Here is a 22,411-nt window from a genome sequence, read left to right as displayed (position 1 = left end):
TCTCTTGAAGCATCTTGCCACAGTTCTTCTGGATTTAGTCTGTCTCAGTCAGTTTGCTCTGTTTCTTCATGTCACTTCAGACAGACTGGATGATGATAAGATCAGATTAGACATAAATGTCTATATATATGTTATGATAAAAAATGATAAAAATAACTGATTTAAACCCATTTTTTTAGCTGGTGAAAACACTAGCGTTCTAATAATTTCGGCCACCACTGTAATTTTTTAAAACAATATATTATAATACGATTATGACATTTCTAAAGTAAAAATAAATACAATTAAATAAATCAGCTTATGCAAACCTATTCACTAAGTTGTATATGTATTAAACATATAAAGATGTCTCTAAGAATCTAAATAAACATCCAAGGTCATTTTTTGGGTACGATGGGCATGTTATTTTTGGGCATCAGGGACATTTTCTGTGTCAGCACCATTTTTGGACAGAAAACAAGTTTATGACGGCCAAAATGTGTGCCTATAAAAATTAATGTCTAAGTAGGCAGTTTATTAGTTATTTTTAAAAACAGCCAAAAAGATGACTCTGTGAAGTACTTGAGGTGCGATACCGAAATATTCTGGCAATTACATAGAGTAAACAGATGAAATGAGGAATCATGCTTCAGGGCTAAGCAGAAACAGATTATTATAATGTAAGAGCAGGGAGATGTCACTGCTTGCATTGCAGTCCCGGAGTCCTTTGCTCTTTCTGTCAGTTGTGTGGTTTTCTCTCACCAAAGTGGAATGCATGAGAAAGAGCTCCCCTCTCTTCTCCCAGCTCCAGAATAACTCTTTCTGTTTTCTCTTCTTTTTTTTGGAAGGTTTGAGGGGGTTAAGAGTACACACTCACCTCCAGTATGCTGTAGTCTGTGCCTTTTGCGTACATGACAGTTGCGTGGGTGGAGAATGTTCTCAGTCTGAGGGACAGCTTCATTTCTTCCTTATTCTCGTTCTCCATCAGCCTGTACCGTGCATATCCATTTCCGCTGAATGTTAACGACTGACGCTCTAAAACAATGCATCAAAACTAAATGTTAATAAGTGTTTGCAATGAGAATTCAGTATGCAATGACATGCAAACAGCTAACATGCAAATCACAGAAAATACAAAAATATATTCTGATTCAAAATATTAAACATTTTAAAGGGATAGTTCACCCAACAATGAAAATTAGCGTATGATTTACTCACTCTCAAGCCATCCTAGATGTATATGACTTTCTTTTTTCAGAAGAATATAATCAAAGTTATATTAAAAATGTCCTGGCTCTTCCAAGCTTTATAATAGCAGTGAATGTGTGTTGAGATTTTGAAGTCCAATAAAGTGCATCTATCCACCATAAAAAGTGCTCCACATGGCTCTGAGGGCTTAATAAAGGCCTTTTGAAGCAAATCGATTTAAAACTTTATAAACTGTAGTGTAGTGTAAGCTTCAGTGAGTAGTGACAAATGTGGAAAGCGCAGTAGAAAGAGCAAAACAAAACAGCAATCATGAATTAGAAGTATAAAATGAGCACTGATAAAGAAAAATGCAAGGATTTTGATCCTTTAAGGTCAAGGGGTTCATAAAAATTTTTTAAATGAATATTTTTCTTACAAAAACACATCGATTTGCCTCAGAAGGCCTTTATTAACCCCCTGGAGCTGCGTGGAGTACTTTTTATGATGGATAGATGTACTTTATTGGACTTCAAAATCTCAACACCCATTCACTGCCATTATAAAGTTCGAAAGAGCCAGGACATTTTAAATAGAACTCAGATTGTATTCATCTGAAAGAAGAAGTCATATACACCTAGGATGGCTTGAGGGTGAGTAAATCATAAGAAATGTTCATTTTTGTGCTCAAAAAAAAAAAAGTTCAGCAAAATTACACTGATCTCCTTACATGGTTTGGTCCCCTCATTTACAAGTTTAACTCAAGCAATAGTGTATTTATACCTGAGCACTCTTCCTGTTTTCCCTCAGGACAGATGCATTTGAATTTGTTGTGTGTGGGGTCTTCTACACACTCCATGCCATCAGGACAGGGGCTTCCCTCACAGAGTTTACTCAGAACAAGACACTCAGTTCCTATAATCACACAGAAAGAGTTACCATCACTCTAGATTGGAAGTTAAACACATCTTTGACATATTTTGTGTGTGTATATTAGTTACCTTGGCAGAGACATTTGGAAGTGCGCATGTGACGTGGCGTAACAAAACTAATCCTAGCCGTGCTGTAGGCCGACACTGCTCCTGTTTCCAAAGAAACAGTCTCTTGACAGAAACTAAGTGGACAGTCCAAACCAGCACAGAGTTTCTTCACAACTCGCACGATACGCACTCCAGTCATCTCTTCGATCACCCCAACTGAGGCGTTCAGCTTCCTGTACACTACCTCCTGAGGCTGGAATGGACTTCCTGACCTTTCTAGAGCCAGAAGTACTTCTAGGTCACCGGAGGCATCAGCAGCAGGTTGCAAACTGACTAACTGCACATCTCCGCGTCTGACACCAGCAATGTTCCGCAAAGCCCGCAAAAAGTTCCGCCAATAATCTCCGATAAACTCCTCCGGTGCTATTGCAGAGAATCGCACAGCGATGGAGTTATCGAGTGCTTGTGCTGTTGCCTGCCGTACGTGAATATTGACCCGGGCAGCTGCAGTAAAGCGACCATCTGTCACTGTAATGTTAAGGACGTATTGACCAGCGTCCAGATTCCCACGGGCCACAAGTTTCCCATCAGCAGGGGAGACAGAGAAGAGGCCAGAGTTGTCGGAAGTGGAGGAACTATCGTGAGCGAGGCTGTAGGTTAGAGTGTCGTAAACATCCTGATCGGTGGCGTGAATTTTACCCAGGACACCTCCTGAATATTCATCTGTTGCTGTGGTGATAAAGATGTCCAGGGGAAGAATGACAGGAGGGTAGATGCTTTCCTCGATCAAACGTATGCTCACAAACGCTGTGGAGACAAATGGTGGCCGACCGCTGTCCGTTACCTAGGGCAAAAGAGTCAAGAGGTTTAAGGTTCAGAATTGCAACAGTTTGGGCGTCAAATCCACAACACTAATTTTAAAGAACTCATCAAGGAGTCTAATTTCAAAAACACAGTTAATTGTTTTCATACCTCCTTTGATATATCTCACTTAATAGCACAGAATAGCATTATAAATGTTGTTAACTAAAACAATCGGTTATTAGTCTTCTAACATATGGTGGCAAATTATCAAGTCAGCTGTTTGGAGTGTAATTGAGTATTAAGGGCAGAACGACTTTGGTACTTAGTATCAGCCTCTCCAAACAAAATGTGCAAACTCAGTCAGTAGAGGGAGCACTTGAGCCTGGATTTACTCTTAAAACAATGGACAGCTGCACAATTTTAAATCTGGCTTGTGTCATTTACTCACTATTCATTTTCCTGAATCATTTTACAAATCAGGTGCTGAACAAAGGAAACAGAACATCTAAGCCTAAGAATCAGATTCTTACAGGTCCTCTCCTCTGCTCAGGTTTTCATAGCTGCTTCTTATTCATACTCCATTGACCATGTCTGGCCTGTGTGGGGAGTACTGAACAAGCATCGCTTCACCTCAGCTCTACAGCTCATCTATCCCTTCAGACCTCCAGTGAACACTGAACAAGACCCCTACAGCTTCATTGAGACATGAAAAATCAGAGGGAGAGATTGAGGTCTCACCTGGGCCTGTAGGAGGTACAACTCTTGGGTCTGGCGGCTCAGAGTTGCTGCAGAGACCAGCGCGCCCTGCGGAGTGATTTGGAAGGCATCGCCCTCGTTCCCACTGATGATAGAAAATGTAAAAGGAGGTCCATTGTGGGAGGCATCCCGGTCAGACACGGTCAGCTGGAGAACACTGGTACCGACTGGCTGGTTCTCCTATACAACATATGCGGAATGTGTTAAAGGTTTTATCATTTAGACCTACAGCATTCACACTTTTTTATATCTTGAGGCTAATTTGGCATGTAACAGATTTTTACAACTTGAATTGAGAAGCTATGATTATATTTTATATGTGCCAGCAAGCACAGACATATCTGGTGACTAATAATGATTTTTCCTTAGAGCAATGTTTAAAAAGGCAATTGGAAGCAGTATTCGAAATGCATTTAAATTCCATAATGATGAATTTCAGAATGAAACACAATATTCTGTGGGGAATAATGCAGGGAGTCATTATTTCCCATTTCCGAAGACATTTATCTATCAATATTTGTTTGCACCATAAAATCCCCATTTCAGAATCTGGAAAATGTTAATTATTTTAACAAAATAAGAGGGATCATACAAAATGCATGTTCTTGTTTATTGAGTACTGACCAGAATAAGATATTTTACATAAAAGATACTCATAAAAGTATCAAAAGAACTCATAAAAATGACCTAGTTCAAAAGTTTACATCCCCTTGATTCTTAATACTGTGTTTTTACCTGAATGATCCACAGCTGTGTTTTTGTTTTGTTTAGTTATTTTGTTTAGTTAGTTTAATCAAAGTTATTTTAATCAAAAATGCTTTAGGTCCCACAAATGCTTTGGTTTTTCAGCGTTTTTGTGTATTTAAACCCTTTCCAACAATGAATGTATGATTTTAAGATCCATCTTTTCACACTGAGGACACTGATGCTCCAGATGCATCCAACCCATGCATGAGGAGTCGTGGGGTGGGGGGGGGGGATTGGGGTGAAAACTTTTGAACAGAATGGAGATTTTATTTAGCCTAAACATCATATTTTTACATTTAGTATTGCGTTCAGAGGCTACAGAAGATAGTTATATGTTTCCCAGAAGACAAAATAAGTTAAATTTACCCTGATCTTCAAATTCAAAAAGTTTTCATCCCTGGCTTTTAATGCATGGTTTTTCCTACTGGGGCATCAGTGAGCATTTGTATAGTTGCATATGAGTCCCTCAATTGTCCTTTGCGTGAAGTCTCAAAATCATACAGTCGTTGTTGGAAAGGGTTCAAACACACAAAAAATGCTGGAAAACCAAAAAAAAAAAAAAAAAAAATGTGGGACCTGAAGGATTTTTTGGAAGAACAGCAGGAAGTTCAACTGTTCAGAACAAACAAGGGACTCATGAACAACTATCACTAAACAAACAAACAAAAAAAACAGCTATAGATCATTCAGGTAAGAACACAGCATTAAGAATCAAGGGGATGTAAACTTTTGAACCAGAAATTCAACTATTGTGGACTATAAATAGGACTTTTATGTGAAATATTTTATTCAGGCCAGTACTAAATAAACAATAACATTCATTTTGTTTTATCCCTCTTATTTTGGTAAAATAATATTTTGTAGATTCTGAAATGGGGGTGTAAACCTTTGACCTAAACTTATGTTGGTTTTGGTCAATATAGTTGATTAGTAAGTTCACATACATTTTTTAATTTAAAGTAAAGTGTTTCATTTAATTTTATTTCCGCTTTTTCAGTGAATGAAAAACTATTTTAATAGTTTTAGTGTATTTTTACAGTAACAATAACAAGACTGCACTGTTTTTCAGTGTTTCATGTCATCAATGTTAGGACACTTGTCAATATTAAGAATTCTGTTGAATTTTGTATTTGGTATTTTGCATGTCTGTGTTCTGTTTTTGAACGCAAAATGTGAACACCTCCTACATGAAATGCATCTTTGTAGTGTCTAGTGGCTAAACCAGAATAACATCAAACTCCTTAAAACAAGCATGCATTGGACATAGACTGTTTACAATGAAATCACTGTAAAGCTTTCTCTGAGGATTCAGACCTGTATAATGATGCTGTAGTTTGCCTGAGAGAAGAGTGGTGGGTTATCGTTTATGTCCGAGACATCTATGTTGACCGTAGCGCTGCTGGAACGAGCTGGGCTTCCATTGTCGGAGGCCAGCACAGTCAGAGTGTAACCTGAAGTCTAAAAAACAAACAAAACAAAATGTCATAATTAGCTTTCAGCAACAGACTGCCAATGCACCTGCTACTGAGACACCTGAGTGTTTTGTACCTTCTCTCTGTCGAGCTGGCGAGCCACCTTGACCTCTCCTCTCATGGGGTCGATGGTGAATGGACTGCCTTGATTGCCATCAATGATGGAGAAGCGCACCTGATTACTGGATGGACCATCTGCATCGTCGGCCATGACCTTCACACACAGAGAAACACACACCTGGTTAAGATAAAGATTACCACGGATTCAGGTATGCAGCACCCCCCTGCCTTTCGTTCTTCTTGCCTCGCGAGTCAGTAACTATTGGCTGAGACTCTCGGGGGAAATCAGAAGGCATGCAAGTGAAACAGAGCTGGGTATCAAAGCCTCACTTTCACACTGACAATTTATATTCAGCATGATAAGACATGAACATCTCTAATAAATGACCAGAGCAAGATAGAAGACTGCAGATTCAAGAATGGTGTGGGTCGCTGAGCTTTAGTTTGACATTGGACTCTTTGTTTAATGTGTGTGTTCTTTGCTCTGTGTGGATTTTGGGAGATGATGTAACACCTGAGCAGGAGACCTGAGCAGGGCACAATTCAGAAGTGCTTTAGAAAGACTCACAGTGAGCACGGCCTTTCCCAGTTCTGCGTCTTCGCTGATCACAGCAGAGTAAATATCTTGGTTGAAGATGGGGCTGTTGTCGTTTACATCAGTCAGGTTGATGTTCACCGTAGCCATGTCGCTGAGCGACGGTGTGCCTCCATCTGTAGCCTCCACTGTGAGATAAAACTCATGCACTGTTTCGTAGTCCAAAGGCTCTATCACAAAGACACCACCTGGGAATAAAAGGACAATGAGATGTCATCTATAATCTATAACAAGGCAACATAAAAAATATTAAATATGATTTAAACATTCCAAGTGACTGCTTCATTTTTCACACTCTTATTTATATTAAAATTTTGGATAAGACAGATTTTTTACGTTTGTTTAAAAAAGTATTTTCTTCTCATCAAGTCTGCGTATTTTTAATAAAAAAAAGAAAAACAATTTTTGCAATTTAAAATAGTGGTTTTCTGTTTTAATATACTTTTAATTATAATTTATTCCTGTGATGCAAAGCTGAATTTTCAGCCTCATTACACCAGTCTTCAGTGTCACATGATCCTTCTGAAATAATTCTAACATGCTATATATATACATTTATTATCAATGTTTTTTTTTTTTGGAATCCTGTGATACTTTTTTCAGGATTTTGTGATGAATAAAAAAAATAGCATTTCATCAAAATAGAAACCTTTTCTAACAATATTAGCCTTTACTATAACTTTTGATCAATTAAACACATCCTGAATTTAATTTCTTTAAAGCAAGAAAGAAATGAAAAATAAATAAAAAATAATTTTAAACATTTATTTATCGAAGAATCCTGAAAAAGGTATCACATGTTATTATCATCGTCACTGATAATAAATCAGCATATTAGAATGATTTCTGAAGGATGATGTGACACTATGAGGCTGTAAATTCAGCTTTGCATAAAAGGAATAAATTATATTTTAAAGTATATTAAAATAGAAAACCAGTATTTTAAATTGCAATAATAATTAACAATATTACATTTTTTTTTGTATTTTTAATCAAACAAATTATCATTGATACTGATAATAACCTGTGATACTTTTTTCAGGATTCTTTAGTCTCTTATGCTTAACAAGACTTTATTTGGTTAGAAATACAGAAAAAAAACTATTTCATTCACTGGACTGGAGTAAATTCATTCTCACATGACCCTTCGAAAATCATTCTAATATGCTATTATTATGTATATTTTTTTAATGGAATCTGTGATACTTTTTTCCGGATTATTAATATATATACATATATATATATATACATATATATACATATATATATATATATTGGAATGATTTCTGAAGGATCATTTGAAAATTCAGCTTTGCATCACAGGAAGAAATTATATTTTAAAGTATATTAAAATATAAAACGACTAGTTTAAATTTCAATAATATTTCACAATATTTCACAATATTACAGTATATACATATATATACATATATATACATATATATATATATATTGGAATGATTTCTGAAGGATCATTTGAAAATTCAGCTTTGCATCACAGGAAGAAATTATATTTTAAAGTATATTAAAATATAAAACGACTAGTTTAAATTTCAATAATATTTCACAATATTACAGTTTTTTCTGTATTTTTTATCAAATAAACGCAGCCCTGATGAGCAGAAAACACTAAATATCTTACTGATTCCAAACTTTTGAACAACAATGTATACAACCATAAGAACTTGAAAGTTGACTCGAAATTCAACCAAGAGCCAATACTGCAGGGATCTCAATAGGTTCATCAAAGCTGTTGCTTTTACCTGTATGGGGGTCGACACGGAACGCTCCTCTCTCGTTTCCGTTGATAATGGAGTATGTGATTTCTGGGCCTGCTTCTGTGTCTCGGCTGGCTGCGTGGACCCGCAACACCTGGGTGCCCACCGGAATATCTTCAGCAACGGTGGCAGTGTATTCACGCCGTTCAAACACTGGAGGGTTGTCGTTGATGTCCAAGATGGAAACACTGACAGTGGTGAGGGAGGACAGACGGCGTGGGGTTCCAAGGTCGGTGGCACGAGCGCGGAGAGTGTAGAGCGACTGAAGCTCGCGGTCCAGAGGGCGATCCAGACGCACAACACCTGTCTCCTCATCGATGGAGAACACACCATCAGCAGAGTCCAGCAGTGAATAGAGGACCTCGGCATTAGAACCTAAACACACACAAAGCACGAGTAGATTAATATAGACAGAAACACTGGCTCTATTAGTAATATTTGTCAATTATTCCTTCATTTAATGAGGAAATAAAACTCTTTAAAACAATTTTTATCCCACTGTCGCTGTCGTCATATTTCTTATTAAGAAAGGACACCTAATTCATAAAGACTAGCAACAAATCAATACATTTTGCAAATAAAGAAGCTTTCAAATCAATGGCAAAGCCTCTAGCATTTCTAATGATTTGCAAGAACCTATAGTCTGTCTGTCGTCTCATTTGCTTAACTACAATGATTTATAAATTCATCCTACGAAAGATTCTGTTGTAAAAGCTCTGGTCCTGAGCTGCATATTAAGAAGTGTGAGGGAGTGCTACTTATTATATTGAGGAAAGCATACACACAAACAAACAAGACGAAGATAGAGTACACTAATCCCTCTAATGCATTTTTGAGTAAGCCTCATTTGTGGCTTGCTGGTACAATCCTATCTATCAAGACACACTCTCTCATTATAGCCAGTTAACACAATCTCTTGTGTTTAACAAAGTTGGAGTCGGACCAAATTATTGTAAGGCAGCTGCTTCATGATAGTTCAGTATGACGGAAGTCTATTGATCACTTAGACACCTTCTTAAGATCACTTTAAGTCTATGATGCAGCTAGCGAGTTGTAGGCTGAAGGTTGTGGCATTGATGCTGAGGAATGAGGAAAGAATGTGTTTAGGCTAGACTTAAAGTAAGTGAAATAGGTCTGGAATGAACACAGAAGACACACTGTGTCTGTTTGAGAATACAGAGTACAGAACAAAAGGATGATAAGAGAGGAATCCATACAAAAGAAAATCAGAGAAAATTGGGTGGAAGCAAATGAGATAGAGAAAGACAAAGAGGTTTGTGTTCTTTCAGATTGAAGGTGCTGCCCTGCTTAACTGAGAATGTCATATGTTTCTGTTGGTTTTCTCTCTAAAGCACTAACACAACAGATGGACACAGACAGGCCATACTGTTGCAGTTAATTGGAGAATACATTGGGAAACACACTTACATGCAAACGCAATTTCTATTTTAATATATTTTTAAATGAATACAGTTGAGGTCAAAAGTTTACATCCCCCTTTCAGAATCTGCAAAATGTTAATTATTTTACCTAAACAAGAGGGATCATACAAAATACATGTTATTGTTTGTTTAGTACTGATCTGAATAAGATGTTTCACATAGAAGACATTTACATATAGTCCACAAAAAAACAATAGCTGAATTTATAAAAATGACCCCGTTCACTGTGTGATTTTGAGATCCATCTTTTCACACTGAGGACAACTGAGGGACTCATATGCACTGTTACAGAAGGTTCAAATGAACTATTTTGTCTTTTGGGAAACTTGTAACTATCTTCTGGAGCCTCTGAAGGGCAGTCCTAAATGAAAAAAAAACATGATATTTAGGCAGAATAAGAAAAATGTACACATCTCCATTCTGTTCAAAAGTTTCCACCCCTGGAACTTAATGCATGGTTTTTCCTGTTGAAGCATCAGAGAGTGTTTAAACCTTCTGTAATAGTCCCTCGGTTGTCCTAAGTCCTAAGACAGATCTCAAAATCATACAGTCAGTGTCGAAAAGGTTTCAAATAAACAAAAAATGCTGGAAAACCAAAGAATTTGTGGAACCTGAAAATTTTTCTGAACAGCAGGCAGTTGAACTGTTCAGGACAGACAGACACTAAACAAAAAAACACAGCTGTGGATCATTCAGGTAACAACACAGTATTAAGAATCAATGTATGTAAACTTTTGAACGGGGTAATTCTTATAAACTATATGTAAACATCTTTTATGTGATGTTATTTTATTCAGGTCAGTACCAAATAAACAATAACATGCATTTTGTATGATCCCTCTAATTTGGGTAAAATACCATTTTGCAGACTCTAAAAGGGGATGTAAACTTTTGACCTCAACTGGATATGATTGTTCTGGATACTTAAGATCTTACCCGTGTCCAGGTCTGAGGCATACAGGCGAGCCACGGGTGTGTTTATCTCAGTGTTTTCGAACACGGTGAAGGTGTAGGGGTCAGAGGTGAACTGTGGAGCGTTGTCATTGACATCTTCGACTGTGATTTCAACTTCTGCTTCACAGAAGCGTCCACCTCCATCCAGAGCACGGACCTTCATCTTGTGCACCTCCTCTTCTTCACGGTCCAGGGGGAGCAGTGTTTTTAATTCACCTGATAAAACAAAAACACACTTTACAATGTGTCCTAACAAGAATGTCAGATGAGATAACAGTCCTTCCATGTAAATAATGAGTTTTTGTCTTAACCAGCTGCGACCACGGTGTCATGCTGGGTGAACTGCCCATTGCAAAATGTCACTGTCAGAGTGTTTTGCATTTAAAGGTAAAATCTTTTCACCTTTTGGAATGTCACTTTCACAAAACTTTGAGTGTCTTTTCAACCATTTCCATCAAACAATGTTGTTCAAAACCCATAAGACTTCCATTCGTCTTTGAAATGCAAATTAAGATATTTTTAATGAAACCCAAGAGATTTCTTATTTTATTTAGGATTTACCATATTTAATGTGATCCATGCATGTGCACTGATCAATGCTTATATTTAAATAAAAGCCTTAGTTAAATCTTTTCATCATAATGTTTACAATGTCTTTATGAACTTTTTGAAGCGTCACAGTTTTGGTTGCATTGACTTTCAATGAAGGGAGAGAAATCTCTCAGGTTCCAGTAGAAATTAGAAGGCTGAGTAAATGTTGGCTGAACTAACCCATTAATTGCTTTTGCAATTTTTGTAAATTTGTGTAAACTATAGTTTGAAGGCACCCTGATGCTGCTTCCACACACAAACGGTTCATTCCTCTCTCATTCTTCATCTCTGCAAAGCTACTTTATGTATATTTATTATCGTTGTCGCTTGCTAAAACCCCCAAAATTCACTCCCCATCAATCATTTTGAACATCAGCTGGCACTGCACTAATGAACAAGACACAATCCAATTCCACTTTAAACTATCTCATCTGTCAAGTCGAGTCAAGAGGACACTCTAAAACGCCCTCAAAAGAAAAGCTCTGAGAGAGGAAGACAGTCATCTCTTTTATGAGGAAATGATCTGACCTAATAATTTCAGCTACGTTCCATTGGAGTGGTCACTGATTTAAAATGGTCCTTTTGTGTGCCAGCTGTTTGGAGTCGACCTTTTAGCAAGGAGGAATGAATGCAGGGTGTCCAAAAGTTCCCCCTCGAGGGAAGCTAAAATCATCTTTGCGCTGAGCGGCTTAAAGAAATAGAAAAGATTAAAGAGGAGAGGGATGGTGAGAAATGAGAGAAATAGCAAGGGAGAATAAAGTGCAGTCGGCATGTGGGCTGCTCGGAGAGTGAGCTGAGAAAAGAAGTAAAGGGAAAGTCACCCTTGGAAAAGCAGCCGCCAGCTTTCAGGGGTCTGGTTGGCTCGCACGAGAGCACACTTGGCATGGCTAACTTGCAATAATGCTCCTCTTCTTTTCCACGACGGAACGAAGGGGAAAAAAGCGAAGAAAATTCTCCGTGCACACTAAACCCACACAGAAGAACAGTAGTGCTCCTTCAGTTTGCGAGCCAGCATTCCCTGCCTTCACACTCGGTGTTATCAAAGAGCCAGTGAGTAGCGCCTTTACAATAGCTTTTGTGTTGTAGCAGTGTGACGCTGTCACAAACCCACTGTTGATTTCTGCTCTCTTTCCGCCTGGAACCGATGTTTAATTCACACAGTTGAGAGACAGTTGATTTGAGTTAATAGCTGAAGTGGGGCAACACTTGAAATGTTTTATTAAAATATTATTATATTTGCGTGAATAAAACATTCAAGTTAAAAAAATCGGGAACAGAATTCCATGGTATTCACTGTACAGTAAAACAGTAATGAAAGCCCAAGGGTGTACATCCTTCTCTGGAATTATATACGTAATTAAATTAGAAGCCATTATGGCTTGTGTGTTTGACTGCAGGCAAAAGTAAATGATGTTGAAAATGTTCTGTTTATGTGGCATATATTTGTCTGGCTGTTGAGGCTGTTTGCTCATCAAGGTAATATTAATGCAAATAAAGCAAAATAGCATTTTATATTTTTATTTACATTTTAAAATGTATGAAATGTAATGGCAAAGTTGAACTTTTCAGCAGCCATTACTGAGTTTTTTTTTTTTTATCAGTGTAGACACTTAACATTTTGTGGAAATGGTGATACATTTTCTTTCAGGATTCTTTAATCAATATAAAATTTAAAAGAACAGCAATCATTTGTAACATTATAAATGTTGTTACTGTCACTTTTGATCAATTTAATGCTTTCGTGCTGAATAACAGCATAAATAATCTTACTGACTGCCATCTGTTCAACAGAGGTGTGTGTGTGTATAAATATATATATATATATATATATATATATATATATATATATAGAGAGAGAGAGAGAGAGAGAGGGAGAGAGAGAGAGCAGTAAGATTTTAATTTATTTTAAATACTTTTTTAAATTTTAAATTAGCTAAAAAATACAGAAAAAATGTAATATTGTTAAATATTTTCACAACGTAAAATAACGTTCTATTAAATAAATAACTATTTTAATATACATTCAAAATATAATTTAATTCTGTGATCAAAGCTGAATTTTTCAGCATCATTACTGCAGTATTCAGTGTCACATGATCCTTCAAAAATCATTCTAATATGCTGATTTATTATCAGTGCTTAAAACATTTGTGTTGCTTAATATTTTTTTGGAACCTGTGATACTTTTTTCAGGATTCTTTGATGAATAAAAAGAACAGCATCCATTTGAAATAGAAATCTTTTCTAACAATATGCACTACTGTTCAAAAGTTCAGGGTCAGTAAATTTTTATTCTTTCTTTTTTTGAAAGAAATTAATACTTTTATTTAGCAAGGATATGTTAAATTGATGAAAAGTGATAGAAAAGATTTACATTTTGAATAAATGCTGTTCTTTTTATTCATCAAAGAATCCTGAAAAATGTATCACAGGTTCCAAAAAATATTTGGTAGCACAACTGTTGCCAACATAGATCATTCTAATAATAAATAATCTATTAGAATGATTACTGAAGGATCATGTGATACTGAAGACCATGTAATGGCTGATGAAAATTTAGTTTTGCATCACAGGAAAAAAATATATTTTAATGTATATTAAAATAGAAACCATTATTTTATATAGTAATAACATTTCTCAATATTATTGTTTTTTTCTGTATTTTTTTATCAAATAAATGCGGTCTTGATGAGCATAAGAGACATCTTTTACTGCTTCCAAACTTTTGAACGGCAGTGTATATATACACACCCCTTTCCACCAGGTTGGTTTGGCCCATTTGACATGCAAATCCAAAAACCAACTGCGTACCTGTCTCAGAGTCAATGCTAAAGTGTTCTGATCCAGGGCCTAGCAGCTCGTAGGAGATCTGTGCATTGGAACGGATGTCAGCATCTGTGGCAGAGACCTGCAGGATAAGCCTACCGGCAGAGGAGTCCTCCGGGACGCTTTCCATATAGAATGACTGCAAAGAACAGAAAGACAGGAATGTGAAAAGCAGTAGTGACTTCACAAATGGGATGACAGGGCCAAAAAGAAAAGAGAAATGAAAGTAAAGAGAAAGAGTTTGGTGGTAATTGTAAGGCCAAATTGAAAAAAGGGCTAAAAGATTTTCACCGCAGGAGTTCTATTAAATTAACATTATTCAAAAAGGAACACAATACGTAAAAGAAGCACATTAGCCCTTACAAAACCCTCTCACAGAGCAAAATCGCTCTCTTTGTTTCTTAAATGCTGCATTTCACATAAGGACCTTTTCAAATCCCTCCTGACATTCTCTCTTTCTCTCTAAGTCTCGTCCCATTTAGCATGCACAGCGGGTAGGCTGCGCCCTCCCCTTAACTGACAGAATCAGACTACATGACATTTCGCTGCAATGCACTTCCCACACACACATACACACAAAACTAACATTCATACCTTCTCGCAAATTGGGCTGTTGTCATTGGCATCCAAGACCTTGACTTCAACCACAGCCTTGGCTGTGAAGGTCCCGTCAGTGGCCGTAATGTTCAGCAAGTAATTGTCCTTCTCCTCCCTGTCAAGAGGCTTCCGCACCGAGACCTTCCACTCGCCTTGAGTATGCTCAATGCCAAACTGCCCCAAGGGGTCTCCACCTTCAGAGAACACACATGAGAAACGTCAGTCAAACTAATGAATGCGAACGCCAGTTAAAATTACTATGCATTTGTGTGATTTCCAGTTGTATGTGTAGAAGATACAGTAATGGCTCAATTTATAAATGCTTAGTTACTGTGGGATATCTGTGCAAGGAGTACTCTAGAGCATTCACAAAGCTTCACTTCTTGTTTGCTTGGACTTCACAATATTAACACAAAGCGTCTATGCAAATAAGTGGCAGTGTGACTTGTTATGCCAATTTCTGTCATCACTCTACGATCAGGCGAAGACGAGTGAATGTAATGAGACCGTTTTCTCTGCCAGAAAGTGCTCATCTCATCTCACGCTTGGCATCGGTGTTCCCGTTAATTAATTATCACCAGAGCTGAAACATTCCCGCTTTGTTTAATTGGGAAAATTATCCAGTTTTCTATTTATAATCTCTTGATGATCTACAAAGAAATCCTTCAGAACGTGACAATTTGGTAGCGCATAATAGGATATTTTGCATTAGCTGTAAGTGGTTTCCCACAGATTATTAATTGCTTGTACTATAAATTAGTGAACTTAAAATACTACTAGAAGTACAAAATCAGACCCACCTGTGATAAAGTAGTTGATTTGCTTGTTGCTCTCCTCTGTGTCCAGGTCTGTAGTGCTAAGAATGGCAATGACTCCACCAGGAGGGTCATCTTCACTTACTGTGCCTTTATAGATCTCTGCTGTGAACTTTGGTGGGTTGTCATTCACATCTACCACTGTGACATCCACCTTGGTACTGGCCATCAGCTGGGTTTTGTCTCCACGGTCAGTGGCTAAGACAGAAACAGTGTACTTGTTTTTCTTCTCACGGTCAAGTTCCTTTAAAGTGGTAATCCATCCAGTTTCACTGTTGATGGCAAATAATTCTGCAATGTCCCTTGTCTCTTGGTTGGAATCTAGATTGTACACCACATGGCCATTAGTGCCCGAGTCCAAGTCTGTGGCCTTTACCTGTATAACAGAGGTGCCACCTGGGAGATTCTCCACAACGAAAGCTTCATAAGGGTTTGACTCAAAGAGCGGTTGATTATCATTGACATCTTTGACCTGGATACTGATGTCCACAGCTGAGACAACTTTGTTACCATCATATTCGATTTGTGCTTGTAGGCTTAGCTGATACCATTTGGTGCTCTCGTGGTCAAGCTTCTTCTCCAGCTTCAAAGATCCTGAGTTGGGGTCAACAACGAATACCTCATCCTGGTTGCTCTCAGGAGTATTCCCCTTCACCAGGCTGTAAAAGATGGGCTGATCACTTTCGGCCTGAATGACATCTATTTCTGAACCAAGAGGAAGATCTTCATCTATGGCAAACCTGTAGTGGGACTCTATGAACTTTGGCACTGGGACCTCAGGAGCAAGAATCCTGACATAAACAGGAACAACAGAGGACTTGGTGGGATTTCCACCATCTTTCGCTCGTACAAGAAACGTGTAAAGTTGGTTCTCCAATCCAATGAGGCTTTCCTTTGTAATAATGACACCACTAAACTGGTGGATTTCAAAATTCTCCTCAACATTGTCTGCGTCCCCTTCAATTGAATAGGTGATGTCTGCATTACTACCTTCATCCATGTCAGACGCTGCAATCTTAAGGATGCTTGTTCCTCTTGGCATGTCAGAAGCAACATTAACTCTGTAATCAGCAGCTCTGAACTGCGGGGCATTGTCATTGATATCGGTTAAGATCACATTTACAGTGCAGAAGCCAACTTTGCCACCGCCGTCTTTAGCGATTAGAGAAATTGGAATTACTTTCTCCAATGCATTCTCTCGGTCAAGACTCTCCAAAGTGAAGATCTCTCCATTTTCAGAGATTGAGAACTTGTCTTTTGCAATGTCATTGACTATATGATAGGTGAGTCTTCCATATGTACCTGAGTCATCATCTGTCGCTTGCGCCTCAACTACCAATGTTCCAACTGGTGAGTTCTCCAGAAGCTCAACCACGTAATCCACCTGGTTGAATGTAGGATTGTGGAAATTAGCACTGATAACATTGACCTTCACAATAGCGGAACTTCTGAAAACACCATCTGATACAGAGACATTGATGTTGTAGAGAGGCTCCATATGGGGTTTCCGGTGGTTTGATATGACTATAGCCCCAGTGTTTGGATCCATGGCAAAGTTCTGCCCTTCATTTCCTGATATAATTGAGAATTCAAGTTTCCCACTATCTGAGTTGTCAGCATCAGAAGCCTGAACCTGGGTGACAAAGTGTCCACGAGGTGCCAGTTCACTGACTGTAGCTTCATAGACATTCTGTGAAAACACTGGAGTGTTGTCATTAAGGTCCACTACATCAATTAACACAATGACCTCATTGGAAAGGGCAGGCACTCCACCATCAACTGCTCTAATTATCAGCGTATGTGAGGGTTTTTCCTCATGGTCAAGCATCTGAGTTGTCCAGATTGTGCCCGTGTCACGATCGATGCTAAAGTAATCAGAGCTCTTGTCTTTATCTTCAACGATCTGATAAAAGAGCACTTGGTTGTTACCAGTATCAGCATCTGTAGCTGAGACTTGTAATACGGACGTCCCGATCACTGATGCTTCTGAAAGACTTGCGTTGTACAGTTTAGTATTAAACACAGGTGGGTTGTCATTAACATCTTCCAAGATTATATCCACAAAGACTTCAGCTTTGGCACCGGTTAGCGAGTCGGTGGCTCTTACACTCAGTTTATAGGCTGGGTGGGTCTCGAAATCCAAAGACTTTACAACCTGAATGACGCCAGTATTGAAGTTGATGGAGAACTGATTGAGTGGGTCCCCTTCTGTAATTGTGTACACTATTCTAGGGCCTTCAGAGTCATTAGCTTGAATGTGTACGACAGGAGTTAGTAATGGTATGTTCTCTGGGATCTCCAGACTGTAGAAGGCTTTCTCAAACACAGGCATTGCTTTGTTTACAACCATTATTGGCACTTCAACAGATGAGGAAAGTGCTGGTTCACCTCCATCTCTGGCTACAACAGTGATTACAAATTCAGTGTTAAGAGAGTCTTTCTCAAGCTTCTTTGTTAGTGAGATTTCACCATCCGTGCTGATCTGAACAAACTCATTCAGTTCCTGAAGATGGTAGCTGATCTCAGCATTTCTGTCGATATCTGCATCAACCGCAGTCACTTTTGTGATGACATGACCCACTTCTGTGTCAACCTGTACTAGTGCCTGATAAGGCAAATTGACAAACGCAGGTGGGTTGTCATTGACATCCTCGATTGTCACAGTGACAAGGACATGGGCTATGTCAGATGACTTGTCTTCTCTGGTCACCTCCACCACAATATCAAATACGCCTTGCTCTTCTCGATCAAAGGGTATGCCTGTAGAGGAGAGTACTCCTGAAGTACGGCTTATTGTGAATCTCTTATCAGGGTTCAGAATGGTATAAAACAAAGGCTCATTGACTTGGTTTCCCACAGCAACTATTACAGCTAAGGTCTTCTTCTCTAAGGAATTTTCTGGTATAGAGGCCTTGTATGATTCTTGGGTGAACCTGAGACTGCTGTCCTTATTCTCTCTGACATTTATTTTTACCAAAGCTGTTTTAGAAAACCTGCCATCAGACACCCTTACTCTGAGCTCATACCTGCTTCTAAGCTGAGTGACATTTTGAATAGTGATAACCCCTGTGACCGGGTCCATTTTAAACTTCTCTGCAATATTGCCTTCGACAATAGAGTAAAACAGCCTTGAATTTGGACCTGAGTCTGCATCTGTGGCATTAACTGTGATCACTTCCACTCCTTTGTAAGTTGGCACCAAGACTGTGGTTTCATATAGATCTTGGGTGAACTGAGGCGGGCAGTCATTGACATCCACAATCTCAATAGTCACGTTAGCAGCCTTCTCTGCAAAATGACGAGGGACTCCCATGTCGTGGACTTGTACGGTAAAGCGAAACACAGATCTTTGCTCATAATCCAATTCACTGATGGTTCTGATTGCACCAGTACTAGAGTCGATTGCAAAGTAATTATGGGCAAACGGCTCAACAATCTGATAGACCAGTCTAGAGTTAGCATCATGGTCAATGTCTAAAGCACGGATGACAAGTGGTGTGTTGTCTTTGGTCAGGACTACACTGTTGACTGGAGAAGACTCGCTGATCATTCCAGTGAACTCCTTTTGAATAAATACAGGTGCATTATCATTCTCATCCTTCAAGTGAATCAGTAAAGTAGTGTTGCTAGCCAGACCGGCCATGTTGGTTCCCTGAATGGTTAGTTTGTATGATGGAATAGTCTCGTAATCCAAAACTGAATGGGTCACAACCACTCCAGAGTTGGGGTTGATGTCAAATGCTCCATTCACATTTCCGTCTTTGATCTGATAGAACACTGATGATTGGCTGTTGGCGCTAACTAGACTCACAAAGGCTCCAGGCAGAACCGTCTCGCTGACTTCAGCAGAAAACTCCTGCTCTGAAAATTTAGGGATGGCATTGTCAGAAATAGTGACAGTTATGTCAACAGCTGCAGTAGCACTAAGTGGTGGTGTGCCTTTGTCAGAGGCTTTCACGGTTAGCTCAAATCGGTTCTTGTTGCTACGGTCCAGCTCCTTAGCCACAGTGATGGTGCCCAGGATAGGATCAATAGCAAATGAATTGGCCACGTTTCCTAAAAAGGAAATGGCAAAGATGTATCAGGTTTAGATTTTAGAACTTTTTTTTATTTAAACATGGATGCACTGATTTAAAGTGAAAATCACAACCGTTTGTATGTACAAGTCTGTTTAGCTTTATCTATAATGAATATTTGAGTTTGCCAAGGAAAGGAAGCATCTGTATTGTCTTAGACTAATCAGCCGCCTAAGCGTCAGTCATTCAGTATGTGATCTGAACAATGTTTGCTGTTTCATGCACACACGCATACAGTACATTTCAATTAGCTTTTGTAATCTTAGACATTTCAAATATGTGCATTCTCAAAAGGCCACTTGGCGCCATGTCTGTGCTATGCTCTGCTTTCAAAACTCTCACAGTTTGGTGGACTGCAGAACCCTTGACTGCCACATTCAATATCTCCCACGTTTTTAACTCTAAGTGGCCAGCAGCGGCTGCTCCTGTGGATCTCTTAGCTATACCCCGTGTTAAAACAAAGGGGAAAGTATAGGCTTATAAACTTTGTCTGTTTCTAATTACATGCCTTTCCTCTGTTCAGACATTTCATACATCTTATGTGTACAATATGTTTCCAGGACAAATTGGATCAAAATCAAGAGCAATCAAATCAATCAGATGGATTACCTGACTCAATGCTATAGATGATCTCAGCATTCTGCCCTTTGTCTTTGTCAAGAGCAGAGACCTGAAGCACTGCAGAGCCAATTGCAGCAGATTCAAAAACACGGCCCACATATGGTGATCCAGAGAACCAAGGCGCATTGTCATTGGTGTCCTGCACATTTACAATCACACGCACCAGGTTCCGCTTCACAGGAATGTCCTGATCTCGTACCTGCAGGGTGGAGGGCAGAGGAAGGGGTATATAAAAATGCAATATCTCCGGTAATTTCAACACTTTAATTACACGCTTATGTGAAGCACATCAAACACTTTACAAGCAGGTCCTTAAGAGATTCACCTCTATTTCTAAATGAGACAGAAAAAAATGGACAGATAATGCTGTAAAGCAGGTAGCAGATCACATGATCTTACCATGACAGTTAGTGTATGTTGGTGCATGGTTTCATGGTCTAGTCTCTCTGCAGTGTACAACATCCCGGTTCCAGGATCTAGTCTGAACTTGCGTAGACTGAATGGGTCAGTGCTGCTGAGGAGGGTGTAGGTTAGCTTGTTCTTCTCATCCTGGTCTGTAGCTGTAATCCGTAACACCTCCGTGTCAGGTGGGGTATCTTCAGGGACATTCACTTCATACTTGGGCTTAGAGAACTGGGGACGATGATTGTTGGTGTCGATCACTTTAATAAGAACCTGTAAAAACAAACAATACGTTTAATGATCTAGTTACAGAGTGACAATTTGTTTTAATGAATAATAACAGAAAAACAAAGTGAGAGACAAAAAGTGTCCTAAATGTATCAACGCTCTTAAAATATCCATTAAAACACCCATATACAAATTCACCAAGGCACGTCAAATCTCTGGAACATAACTGTTAATTTACAAAATAGAGGAAGATTAGCTAGACAGTAAGGACAGGCCAATATAAAATCCATCTAGGTGTTTAATGGGATTGACTAGTGAGTTTATCTATATTTCGTTACATTTTACTGCAAACGATTTCAAAAGGATGAATTAAAAGACTAAACCTCACATCTCTGTGCCTGTCAGCTCAGGTAAACCCTCACAGGTAAGCCGTGTGTCTAAATGTATTCTCTTTAAAGCAACGCTGCCAGACCCATCAAAGCACCGCTTTTGTAACAAATTAATTGCTTTCAACAATGTATTTCTAGACAATTACTACTAGACTTCAAAAAACCTGCTGTGAGCAAGGTTATGCATAATCTGTAGGTCTCTGTTTGTTTGTGAGGACTGTGATAGTTGAGTGCACAGTTGAATGAAGTGTTATAGTTGTCTGAATATCTGTCAGTTACCACACTGAACATAATGCACTGATCAGTATTGAGCTGACATAATTTATTATCCTAATTATAGATTAGTCAACTACTAGTTGTTCAGACTATACAGACTAGCCGATTTAAAAAAAAAAATTCACAGCATGACACTGCAATTTATGTTTGCCGTCTCATACCTCAGGGCTTTGGAACTCTTATCACAGCTGCCTTGATATTAACCAGATCAATATTTGTAATAACTCGGGCTATAATTTAAATGCCTGGTTACTTACGACTTACATTCAGCAATAAATGTTAGAAAACCAACATGAATTCAAATGAGTTGTGGCTGGTTGTGATAACATTGCATGTTGACATTTTCCTTGGTTAGAAATGATTGTAACGTGAATGCACAAGGATGTGTTTCATTAACAGTTTAAAGTCCTACAGCGAGTGAAATGCCAAGGTTATTCCACTGCATACTTATGAGTGTTTTGACTTTTTAGCAATTCTCAGTACATACACTTGTTGTACATAGGCTAATGCAGTAATATCATGTATGAGCTGTTATTTTGACAAAAACACATCAACCGTGATCACACATTTATTGTCATATATATATTTTTTTTAATCAAAATCAACCATCTGTCTTTGTTCTGGGTGAACATTACTGAGAGGACAGGAAGCTCCACACTCAACACAACCAGCAGTTGGAATAGATGTGTAAAATGAGTGTGTGCTTTAATAATCTGTGTTTATACAATGCCATACTTTTTATAAAGCCAGGATGGAGAACAAAGGAAGTAAAATGCATTGGATTATTATAGTTAGACTTGCATGCCAGCCATCAGGGGGCGCTGTTTTACATAAAACA

The 22,411-nt window shown here is 38.5% G+C and overlaps 1 protein-coding gene across 1 annotated transcript in view; it reads right to left on the bottom strand.

Moving 5' to 3' along the window:
* Positions 1-22,411, bottom strand: part of fat1a (FAT atypical cadherin 1a) — a 110,863-nt gene that overhangs the window by 13,904 nt on the left and 74,548 nt on the right. Inside the window, exons 8-21 of the mRNA XM_073841555.1 lie at positions 20,678-20,953; positions 20,267-20,477; positions 15,567-19,637; positions 14,764-14,960; positions 14,155-14,308; positions 10,735-10,968; positions 8,342-8,731; positions 6,552-6,766; positions 6,000-6,137; positions 5,766-5,909; positions 3,687-3,884; positions 2,166-2,988; positions 1,948-2,079; positions 857-1,014 (exon numbers count right to left, since the gene is read on the bottom strand). Coding sequence (XP_073697656.1) covers positions 857-1,014; positions 1,948-2,079; positions 2,166-2,988; positions 3,687-3,884; positions 5,766-5,909; positions 6,000-6,137; positions 6,552-6,766; positions 8,342-8,731; positions 10,735-10,968; positions 14,155-14,308; positions 14,764-14,960; positions 15,567-19,637; positions 20,267-20,477; positions 20,678-20,953 — 7,341 coding nt within the window. The remainder of the gene's footprint in view (positions 1-856; positions 1,015-1,947; positions 2,080-2,165; positions 2,989-3,686; positions 3,885-5,765; positions 5,910-5,999; positions 6,138-6,551; positions 6,767-8,341; positions 8,732-10,734; positions 10,969-14,154; positions 14,309-14,763; positions 14,961-15,566; positions 19,638-20,266; positions 20,478-20,677; positions 20,954-22,411) is intronic.

The sequence above is a fragment of the Garra rufa genome, chromosome 6 (genome assembly GCF_049309525.1).
Source record: "Garra rufa chromosome 6, GarRuf1.0, whole genome shotgun sequence".
Classification (NCBI taxonomy): Eukaryota; Metazoa; Chordata; class Actinopteri; order Cypriniformes; family Cyprinidae; genus Garra; species Garra rufa.
The sequence above is the reverse complement of the archived record's forward strand: the minus strand, read 5'-3'. Positions and strand labels throughout refer to the sequence as shown.